At 37.1% G+C, this 12,050-nt stretch overlaps 1 protein-coding gene across 1 annotated transcript in view; it reads right to left on the bottom strand.

Annotated features, from left to right (window-relative positions):
* Positions 1-267: 267 nt before the first annotated feature.
* SEPSECS (Sep (O-phosphoserine) tRNA:Sec (selenocysteine) tRNA synthase) overlaps positions 268-12,050 on the bottom strand; it is a 34,411-nt gene continuing 22,628 nt past the window's right edge. Inside the window, exons 9-11 of the mRNA XM_090268203.1 lie at positions 4,020-4,113; positions 2,327-2,417; positions 268-711 (exon numbers count right to left, since the gene is read on the bottom strand). Coding sequence (XP_090124329.1) covers positions 417-711; positions 2,327-2,417; positions 4,020-4,113 — 480 coding nt within the window. The 3' untranslated portion in view covers positions 268-416. The remainder of the gene's footprint in view (positions 712-2,326; positions 2,418-4,019; positions 4,114-12,050) is intronic.

Raw genomic sequence — 12,050 nt, 5'->3', positions numbered from 1 at the left:
TCTAGTAATCAGTAGCATTTGAGATCTTCTAAATTTGGTATGATCAGAAACATAAGTAGCTTGTGAATGGCAGAGAACGGTTAGGAAGAAGCAGTCTACGCATTTCAAAGCGTATTGAGGTTATCATACGGCCCTCATATTAGTAAGAGTTATCTGAATCATAGTGTTTAATTGACAAATATTCTCACAATTAGAAAAATTCTGTTATAATCTGTTAAGGATCATAATGATTCAAGCACTGTAAGAATACAAAATGTAACAGTCATCAATGGTCAGATCGGACCATATTTATTCCCCAACCAAACATGCTCCATGACATTCTCAATTCAAATATCTCAAGTCTCGCCTTTAAACTGCTTGCTTGTACTGTCACCTCATCATTTCTTTCAAATTATCAAAAAGAAACCCTTCACATGTCATGAGGAAGAATCCTGGTAAGTGTCAAGAATTACATTACTACGTTCTTCAATATCCCCATCTTCAGTTTCGTCCCCATTGTCAATTGCAGATGCATCACTCTCTCTATTTTGTTCTTTTCTTACTGTCTTTAAACACTTGTCAAGTCTCTGGATGAACAGGTCCACATCCTGTGTCTTCATTCCAATGGCTGACGCAGCATTGAGGTAAGCACAAGGGTAATCATCTGTATGGGACATAAAGCCTCGGAAAGTGTAGCCACTCACGGTTTGCACAGACCCAAGAGGAACAACTCTAAAATGGAAAAAATTTACCAATTTAATATGTCTGGTGATACTGATATACCGCCCATAAACAAAGGATATCTGTGTTAGTACACCTTACATCGACTTATTTAGAGGTTTATAAATAGCCATACATCATGATCTATGAAAAAAGACTGTGTCAGCCTTACACTAAAAGCTATACAATACACCCAGTTTTACATGGAAAAGTGATGACCATGTACTTATCTTTTATAAAAGAGATACAAGCTCTAGGAATTACAAACATCTGTACAGCTTCTTCAAAGAGGTGAAAAGGAATTTGTTTTTGTACCAAATATGAAGTGTGACTTCACATATACCAACTTTAATGGAATGGTGAAACTGGTAAGCCAAAACCACTTTGATTAATTGCCATGTGTCACCTCAAATAATCAACAAAAATTACACCTATCTAATCAGTGCTATGCAATAAGGGTTTCAGAGCAAGGATCTAGAAGAAATTATGTAACTGCTTACAGTGGGTTGGTGCTCGACAATCAGTAATATTCAGCAATGGCACATGTATTTTTTAAGCTTGATTTCATTGGCATACTTGATATAAGCAGATTTCTAAGAGTCCTCTCATTTTTTTCAAAGAAGTCAATTAAGATCAACTTAAAGGCAAAGAGTGGCAACACTAAAAACAAGGCCAAGAAAAGCATTTTAGAGGTGTCCAACTATGCCATGTTATACAGGCACTGTTCATCAAGGTAAAAGCTCAACTAATCAAATGTTTTTTTCTTTTAAAAAGTTCTTTGATGTAAAAATCTTTAACCTCTGGTAGTCGGAGAAAAATAATAGAAGAATGTAAAGAAGAATACTTAGAACAAGATGTTTCTTTTCAAGTCCTTTTACTCTGACATCATCAAATAAAAAATTAAATTAATTTTTAAGCCATATACATAAAAGAGCAAAAAGTACATTTTTCAAAGGCAAAACTTAGATAAAAATTGCATAAACTGTCCTGACCAGCGTGGCTCAGTTGGTTGACTGTCATCCCGCAAAGCGAAAGGTTGTGGGTTCGATTTCTGGTCAAGGCATATGCCTGGGTTGCAGGCTAGGTCCCCGTTTGGGGCATGTGAGAGAGGCTACCATAATAGACATTTCTCACATTGATGTTTCTCCCCCTCCTTTTTTCCCTCCCTTCCCTTCTCTCTAAAAACAGATAAATAAAATCTTTTAATAAAAAATAATTTAAAGAAAAGAACTGCATAACCTTTTTTAGTTTAGAAAACAGGCTTTTCTTTAAAAAACATTTTCTCTTAAAATCAGTAATGAAGATGACTTATTTCTAACACCATTAAATGATACCACAGAAGATTATGTAACCACAGAAAATAAAGACAAACATCTATACAGAGAGGTAATGGACTTTTGTTTCTGTATGTCTATTAAAGCAAACAAGATTCATATCTTTCTGTGCCTATTTCAAGTGTAGGCAGTCCACAGGCACATATACAGATTCTCCACCTCATCGTTCTTTTCTGCACAATGAAGTCTCAGGGGTAGTTCAGCATCTACTTGGGGGACTATTGTTAAAGAAAGGCACTTTACTAGAATTAACTTTTAAAAGGCGAATCAATCCATGCCCCTTTTAAACATACCTGGCTCCAGAAACCTGTCTGGTAAAAAGCATCGAGCCAAGCTGAGTGACAGCTTTGTCACAGTGTTCATCTATTGTCTTAAGTGTCACAGCTGAAAAGGAAAAAAAGTATCCCAATGAGCCTCAAAAAAAAAACAACACATAAATGGAGACATTACTTTTTGTGTGTGTAAAAGTATACTAACCATTTTTAAGTGTACGTTCAGTGGTATTAAATACATTCACTTTGTTGTGCAACCATTACCACCATCCATCCATCCCTATAATTCTTATCATCTTGTAAAACTGAAACTGTATACCTATTAAAGAAGTGACTCCCAGTTCTCCCCTCCTGGCAACCACCATTATGCTTCCTGTCTCTATGATTTTGACTGCTCTAAGTATCTTATTAAATGAAATAATGCAATATTTGTCTTTCTGTAACTGGCTTATTTCACAGAGACATTACTTTTTATTCATTGTCAAGTGGCATAATTTTACTTGAATGCACTTAATAAATTATAGTAAGGATCTGTTTGCATATCAGACAAAACTATGTTAATATAAATTAACATACTCAGAATCGGACAGAATTTCCATATCACCCCTCTAAAAAGTGAATTTTTCAATTAAACAGATGGAACTATGACATGATCCATATGGCAGTTTATCCAAATTCAACCATGTTTTAAGAACTTGCAAAATAAGAATGTGGGATATATTTCAGCACATATATAAGACTAACTAATAACAACTTCTCCATATGGATATAAAAATTCTTTCTGAGGTTATGTGGGTAAACTACTCTATTCATACCACCAATCACTGATACTAGGTACCATTTCCAGAGGACAGACTTACCAAACTAGACAGTTTAGAAATATAACCTCAACTATTCTTTAACAATTTTGCAGGTAAGAGATCATTATCTATTTTATAGATAGGAGAAAGGAAGTTAGGGGCTAGGACATGGCAGAACTGGGATTCAAACCGTACTATATCACCTTCTATAACATCTACATAGGTTATAAACCAGCAAAGGACCAACTAGAATGAGGTTTATTATATATTAATAGCCAACACAGTTTTCCATGGAAACCCATTCCAGAAAAGTTTCAGTTACAAATGACTGTCTCCTTACTTTCCTCAGATATATATGAAATATGAAACATATTACACTGCATATATTCACAAATTAAAAGGGATAATTATGAAGCTTAAAAGGTACTTAATGCATAAAAGTCAACATTCATATTATTGTTTAGTAGTTCTTATACTACATGACAAAAATACATAGTCCTTATACAAAGGAAATTATCACAAATACAGAATTCTCTAACATAGAGATTCTCAAGAAAACAAACTTCTAATATTACAGTGTTTTGTTAACTGCTAGAAATTTTTTATATAGAGTCCTTGCTATTGACCAACCGATTTTCATTAGAAGCAGGAGTTAAAGTATTATTTTCTGTCAATTCATTATCATACTTAATATTGATTTGGATTCTTTCAGTATATAGTTTTTTATCTTACAAATACATTAAAGCATTTCTAAAGGCTAACTAAACCTTTTCAATTTACAAGTTAATACTGTAATAAATTTAGAAATAACACTGTAACCAGAAAGAATTCATACTCTTGCTAGAAATACCAACTTCCTGCTGGGGATGGTTCAGAAGTGCTGATTTTTTTTTTTTAAAGGAAAAGAAAATTACCTAAAGATATGGGATTGTGAGGTGTATGCAACAGTCTTTCATTATAGGCTTCTGACAGCTTCTTTAGTTGGATGGACAAATATGAAAACATTTCCTGCAATAACAAAATGTTACACTTAAAGAAAATCAAATAAATATGTATTGCAAGTTGCCAAATTAATAAGACAAGACCTGACTGGTGAAAGTCTGTGATGTAAATTAAATTAAACTCATTCATGTGTCTAGGAGCAATTCTTTCTTTTGCTGTAATACTGCATAGTGAGATTCGAAGCTGCCACAATGATCGGAAACCACAGGATTTAGGTAAAGAAGGTGATGAACCTGATTTGCGGCTATTACATATCTATCACCAATTGATCCTCTTTTCAGAGCCTCCAGGGCTGCTGTGCTAGTCCAAGCATCTGTCAGCCTCTGCCCTGGACCACCGCAATACATTCCACGTGATTTCACTGCCTCCTTTTCCACCCCTCTACAATCCCTTCTACATACAGAGGCAAGAGTTGTCTTTCAAAAGCATAAATCAGATCATATCCCTCCCAATGACGTCCTCTTTTAAGTATAAAAAAAACAAAGTCTCCACCTATAAGGCCCCAAATGATCTGGCCTAGTCAACAAGCACAACTCAGCAGCTGTCCTTGCCCCCCACTTCCTACGGCGCCAGGCCCATCAGCCTTCTTGCCGACAGCTGAACATACCTGCTTCCCCTAGACTCGCAGAGGCTCTCCTCCCAGGCCATTCCATGAGGGTTCCTTCTGACACAGACTAAGAAGACATTCCTTTATTCCTTCCCTATAAAAGTAGCTCCGACTCTGCCCGTTCCCGGCTCTCACTCTCACTCCAACACCATTACCAATTTTGGTTCCTTCATTATACTTGTCACAATTTGAAACTGTCTCATTTATTTGCTAACATGAGTATTACCTATGACAACCTAGTAGAATGGGAAAACTCCTTGAAAGAAGGGACTTTGTCTTCTTCACCACTGTTTTCTCAATACCAAGAAAAAATGTGCCAGGCTTTTAGAATGCAAGTAACTCAGGAAGAAGTATTTTAAAAATGTATTTCTTTTAAATCATATAAACTTAAAATCAACAATTCTCTAAACTCAATTAAAAAATATAGCAACTAAAAACTAAAAATTGGGGTGAGGGAGAAAAAAAAAAACAAAAAAACCCCTAAAAATTGTATTCATGATCCTACTCTAGAAAACAATGTATATCTAACAGTAGAAAATAAAATAAAAATAGGTATATTTTATAAGTATAAAATTTCATGTGCACATGTAAGAAGTTACAAATAAATATTAAGTGGGCAACTGTTTGACTGAAAATTATACTTTCTTCTCTTAGTAAGCCCTTTCAAAAGTATTAAAATGAAAATCTGCCCACAAAAGTCTGCCCCTGAACAACCCATCCTCCAGCCATAGTCAAAACTGATAAACTCTAAAGACACACCTAAGAGCCAAGGCCCAAGAGAGCACCCTGTTGCGGAGACAGCAGGAAAGGATCCTTCTCTAACGTCCACGGCCACAAAAGCTGCTTCAGTTTTCTGCAGGGGAGGGGTTGTAGACTCTGATCCCACACTGGGACTCAGAATGGCTTTTTCATATCTAAAGCACATAGATGACTAACTATTTTGTTAGGTAAAGATTAAGAGAAGAGGAAAATTCCTATCAAGTTTATGAATTATTAACGAGTCTACTGAAGACCACAAACATTTTTACCCTTGTTGAGGCACAGTATATTTTATATTCTGACCTGAAAAAATATTTTTGACTAATAGTTGTTCTTAAATTTTTATATTTTATCAAGTCGCTCTCAACATATCAGAATTATGAAATCTCAGATTAAAAGAAATTGGCTTTTTTTATATTTAAAAAGTCAATATCTGTATTTGTCATACCTATTGAATCTAATGATATATGTGATGTCTTTTTATTTTGTCATTTAAAAAAAGCGTAAAGAAATATTTAAGGAGACAACTGTACTGTTACCACCAGAAACAGAGGGAAAAAAAGTTGTGGTAGGCATATTTTCTTAAACACATAGAGATTTCTGATCCCTTCTTCTTAAGTTAATATTTCAACAGTCACTTCAGAAGGTGAAATGATAATCAAATACAATAAAGAAATTAAGAGTTTTTCCAGCAACTGGAATAATTCATAATGTTTTAGTACCAGACCAGTGTTGATGAAGAGCAGAATTCCTGGGTTTCTTTTATATATTTTTATCTACTAATAAGTAACTAGGTAACAAATTTAAATGCTCTGTATTGTTTTTTTTTTTAAGTTGAATTTTAATTTAGATACCAATTGCTGATTTTCCTTCATCCATACTATAAACCAAAGTCTTAACCTGCATCTCTCTTACTCTCCTATCCATCAACCTCTCATAAGCAGAAATAAATCTAATAGCCGGGAAATGCCTTTTAAAGACTCCTACATTTCCCCTTCAATGTAACAAAAACACTTTCAGAGGCAATAACCTATTTAAAATATTATTCTATCTAGTACGGCTGCCACTACAATCACCAATGTGACCTCACACTTGTAGAGTACAGCTGACCCCTGAGCAGCACAGGTTTGAGCATTGTGACCCGTGGTTCAGATTGTGGGTATGGAGGGCCTAGTATATACATCGCTCTATGCCGGTTTATATAGGGACTTGGGCATCTGCAGATTTTTATATTTATGGGGGAGGGAAGGTCCTAGAAACAATCAATTTCCCACAGATGGCCAGGGCCCACTTAGTTACGTTTCAGGGGAGTCAAAAGTTGTATGTGGACTGTCAACTGCATGTTGTTTGTGTCAACTGTACTTAATTTGTACTTAGCTATTTCTAAGAAGAGAAAAATGTTCCCTTCATAATAGCCCTCGCAGTGCTTTTAAACTTACTACTGCATGCACGTCTACTAAAAAAGTGAGATTTTTCCCAACACTCAATTTCTAATACTTGAATAAATTAGTTCTATCAATCACTTGGTAATGGCACTAGAATTCAGTTTTAACTGCAACTAACATTAGGTTAAAAATTTTAGACAATAAACATAACACTAAGGTAACTAAATCTTGTATCGCTACTGTGGGAGTGATTAGACACACAAAAAAGTATCTGTGAGTCAAGTTCACATTCACTTGCAAATATTTATAGTATCTGTACTCTGTGTAAAGGGTTATGATAGGTAATCCAATAAGCAAAGAAGCTTAAATTATCTGAAAGCACAATATACTGAATCTTATAATATTCCAGATATTAAGGTCCTAAATGCTCTCCCATTAATATCATTACATTTAAAATATATCATTTAGGAGACTGTATCACTATTTACTACACCTATACTTAGCTAAGCAGTTTTTTACCTGATATATTAAAGGCATTACAGAACCTGCACTACGTTTTTTTTTTTTTTTTGCTACAATCTATAACTGACATTTATTATAAAATACTTCTATAAAGGGAGAAATTTATTAGCACCCCAAGCAAATGTATATAGAAAGATCTTACTTAAAAGAAATGAAATATTATTGATTTTCTATGTCTTTTTTGCTGTATTTAACTTAATTTTAAAAGACTCTTCACTAGAGATAAACTGAGCTGTATACCTGAATGCTAATGTCAGCTATATTTCCAAACTAAAAATACAAAACTTTACACCACAGTTCAAGATGTTAATGGAAGAGAAGTTGAATTATATTAAGCATTACCTTTCCTATGGCCTTTTGCAAACTGATTTGCAATCATGAAGCCCAACATTCAGCTTATCCCTCCCCATAACCCAAAGATGTGCATAATTCACTAAATTTTAAAGCAAATGGTCTTATGTAATCATGTTTTTTTTTTTTTTTTTTTTTTTTTTTTTTTAAGATTTAATGTGTTTTATTGATTAAAATATTACATTTGTGCCACTTTCCCTTCCCTCTGCTCCCCTCCACCCGGTGGCCCCCTCCCTCCAGTTGTCCCCCCCTTTTAGATTATGTCCATTAGTTGTGCTTACAGTTCCTCCCAACCTCTCTCCGTCTATTCCATTCCCTCCTACCATGATCTCCAATTCCTATATCGTCTCCCTCCCTCTCCCCACTCCCCCTCCCTGTTGACCTCCCCCCACTATATTTCCCTTACCCACAGTTCCTTTTCCACTCTCGTTGCCTGTTTCGTTTGCCTTTGTTTCATCTCCCTAGCTTCTGTTTTTTAAACCAGTCCCTTTAACTTCTCATATAACAGTGGTTTGGATCTAATGAACTCTTTCAGTTTTATTTTGTCCTGGAAACACTTTCTCTGTCCTTCTATTCTGAATGACAATTTCGCTGGATAGAGTATTCGTGGTTGTAGGTTTTGGATTTTCATTACTTTGAATATTTCTTGCCAGTTCCTTCTTGTCTGTAGGGTTTCCCTTGAGAAGTCAGCTGATAGTCTAATTGGGACCCCTTTGTACATAATTCTTTTCTTCTCTCTTGCTGCTTTTAAGATTCTCTCTTTATCTTTAATTTTTGACATTTTGATTATAATGTGTCTTGGAGTGGTTCTCCCTGGGTCCAGTCTCTTGGGAACTCTCCTTGCTTCTTGGACCTGCAAGTCTATTCCCTTCCCCAAGTCTGGGAAGTTCTCCTTTATTATATTTTCACTCAATTTTTCAAGTTCTAGTTCATCTTCCTCATTCTCTGGCAAACCAATGATTCTTATGTTGGGCCTTTTATAGCTGTCCCAGAGGTTTCTGATCCTCTCATTGTTGCTTCCCAATTCCTCTCGCTGCATTGGTTGACTGCTAGTTTCTTCTCCATATTCCAGTTTGTTGAAATGGACTCTGGATTCCTCACCATCTGTCTCATATGTGGTTTTGTTCCTTTCGTTATGAAAGTTTTTCGCTTCTTTCATATCTTTTTCCTGCTCTTTTGTGAATTCTGTAAGCCACCTGATAACAATGGCCCAGAACTGAGCCTCTGACAGGTTTCTTATCTGTTCATCTGTCAGGTTCTCTATCTGGTGTCTGGTGAGTTGTGTTACCGGTATTTCTAAAGTTGCCTGCCTCATTTTGACAGATGCGTTTTGTTTTCCTGGGCTGGCTGTCGGGAGCAGGGGGCAGTGCCTGCGTACGCGTCACAAATCAGCGACCGGCAGGCGCGCGACCTATTTCGCAGCCCTGTGGTGCTTTCTGTGGGGGCGGGGGTCCAAGATGGATTCACACAGTTATTCAGCTAGGAGACCGGGGTCCGTCCTCCCGCCCCCCTGGGCCTCACTGTTCAAGGCGATGCTGCGGCTGCCCCCCAACGCCGGAGTCGCGCAGGAGTCGCGCAGGAGTCGCGCAGGCCAGGGGCTTGAATGCCTCCAGGATTTTTCGCCGCCCCGCCCCGCCGCTCCGCAAGCAGCTTTGCCTTCTTTAACTCTTACCTGCCCAAATGGCACCGCTGGTTTATAACTTCATATGTTGGGCTTCCGTGTAGCTTTATTTTCTGGAATTTCTAGTTATCCTTTGTTTTGAAGTAGTTGTATTCCACTATAGTTGTAGAGGGAGACCTAGCGTGTCCGTCTAAGCCTCCATCTTGGCCGGAAGTCCTGTAATCATGTTTTTTGAAACATACTGTTTCATGTTATAGGATAAGATGTAAAAAAGAACTCCATATATTATTACAGTATGCCTCATAAGATGGATAGTAAATCAAAAGAGAAACATAACAAGTAGTCCAATATTTCAGTGATGACATGAAAGGATGAATGGACAAAGGCTGCAGACGTCCGTATCTGAAGGTAGTAGTACAAATGCAATGTGCTGCTCTCTGACTGTGGCCAGATTAAAGGATCCAGGAACACTCAGCAGCCTTTGCAACGTTGGCTAAAGCACTGCTTTCAAACGCTTGTTGAGGCCCCACAGCCAGGCTTGAAATTTCATGCTTTTGTTGAGATTCAACTACTCCATTTTTAGGGCTGCAGGCATACTAATGTGTCCAAACTCAGCTTTATTGTGAGAGATTGTTTGAAGTAGATATCTGATGTCCTTTTAGAATTTAGTCTGTCCTCTGAGTTTCACCTAAGAAATTCCGGCCACTGGAGCAGCCATTCCCCTACCATTTCTCTTCTGCACTTGTCCGATTCAGCAGCCATTTGCAACCATGATTACCTGCCTGCCCCGTTCAACAAAACACTCTTCTAAGAGGAAAGCTAAGCAAAATAATGGTTTTCTCTGGGAGCAAAACAGAAGTGAGGATAAACTTCTAGGACTGATCTTTCATTTTGCTAAGATAAACTCAAAGAAACAGTCTCTTAAATTTTAACTCCTTTTCTTAAAGGCTGCTTCAGTTAAATTCACGGTCATTTCTCTCCCCCATGAAGCAGATGTGTTGATCAGGAAGGGGCTAAGGGCAAAGAGGTTCAATTCACACACACAGTTCCCCTTCCTCTGATCCTTTCACCCTTCAGAAAAGATGGCTTGAGAAGGAATGGCTTCAAGCTGAGTTCTTATCTGCCTCTATTTTGAAAAAAGAGAGTCTTTTCTGAAGGGATATATGAGATGAAACAACCTCTAAAAATATCATTGTGGTGAATAAGGGCATAGAATAAAAAAATCCTAAGTTTTCTTTTAACATTCCTTTTTTAGTGCGCAATAACACCAATAATATAAAAAGGAGCTCTCAGTTGATGGTATATAAATAGCTCTGGATGGAGCAAAATAGCTTTGCCTCAGCTTCTTCAGAGCTGAACCAATAAACTATTACAATTAAATTTTCACAATTCAAAAGCAAGTCCATTTAAACAAAAGAGGCCCTTACTTCTGCAACAAATCCAATAAAAAAACAATATTTATGCTACATATATGCAATTATGGTTTATGGAGGACATCGACATTTTTCAATGAAAAGACTTGCCTGATGAATGAAGTTGTTAAAGAACAATTTTATTCACTTACAGTGACAGAGTTCTCAAATGAACATTCCAAGACTTGGAAGGTTACTACCACAGATAGTCTCTATTCTAAGTAAATTCTATACAAAGAATTTTAAATAAAACCAATTAATTCAACAGAGCCTTTGGGGGTTTCATACCTCCACCAGATGAGAATGCAGGGGGAGTCACAAGATCATCATCTTTACGACTCAAGTGCCTAGCCCCGAGCAGGTAAACATGCTCTCCATAGTGGAAGCAGCGAGAGCAGAGTGGTAAGACAGAAAGCACCGACCTGAGTTTCAGTGGCAGTTCTGGCACTTACATGTGGGCGCTGCTAAGTACTTAGCTTTTCTGAACCCCAGTTCCATCTGTAAAATGGGAATAATAGCTACTTCGTAAACTTACTCTGAGTGATATGAAATAATGAACATAACAACAATCCTAGCAGAGTTCCTGGAACACAGCACACCTTCATAGAAATGTTTGTTCCCCTCCCACCTACTTTTCCCCTAGCCTAAAAGAGTTTTCAGGTTAAAATAACTAACATTAGCTAACAGGACTCCTACAGACTCACGCTAACACCCATTAGCTATAATTCTATTCCTGTCCTGTCTCCGTTTATTCCACACTGCTCTACCTAGAAAAAAGGAAAAGAACAAAGTTCTGGGTGTTACCACTTGACATCTGAGATGGAGCCACCCAATTCTTAAGTATCCCTAAAACATAGAATTTCTCCCATGAAATATGTATCCAATGACTAATAAAGAACAATGCCCCAATGAGAAGCAGGGCTAGGCTGCCTACTGGAGCCATTCACCAGCTGAGCTACATCTCTTGCAGGTCATTCTCAAAGCAGGTGGACTGTCATTCACACTAAGTAAATTGTACACAATCACGGGTCCCTGAATCATCTAAAAGTAGCTGAAAATTTTAAAGTCAAACCCTAAATGTCAAAAGTTAGAAGAACCATGGCACAACAGAAATGCTTTGATTCCAACATGATCACAGAACACCCCTAAAACAAGAACTCCAGAATCCTGACATAAGGAAAGTGCTTTGGAAGGAAGTTCTACTCGCACAAGTACAGTGCCTGTTATACACAACAGGCAATCACCGTTTTAACTCTTTCCTTTTCACAAGTTTTCAACTATATTCA

This window comes from Furipterus horrens, unplaced genomic scaffold (assembly GCF_987537825.1).
Source record: "Furipterus horrens unplaced genomic scaffold, mFurHor1.1.pri manual_scaffold_2, whole genome shotgun sequence".
Lineage (NCBI taxonomy): Eukaryota > Metazoa > Chordata > Mammalia > Chiroptera > Furipteridae > Furipterus > Furipterus horrens.
The sequence above is the reverse complement of the archived record's forward strand: the minus strand, read 5'-3'. Positions and strand labels throughout refer to the sequence as shown.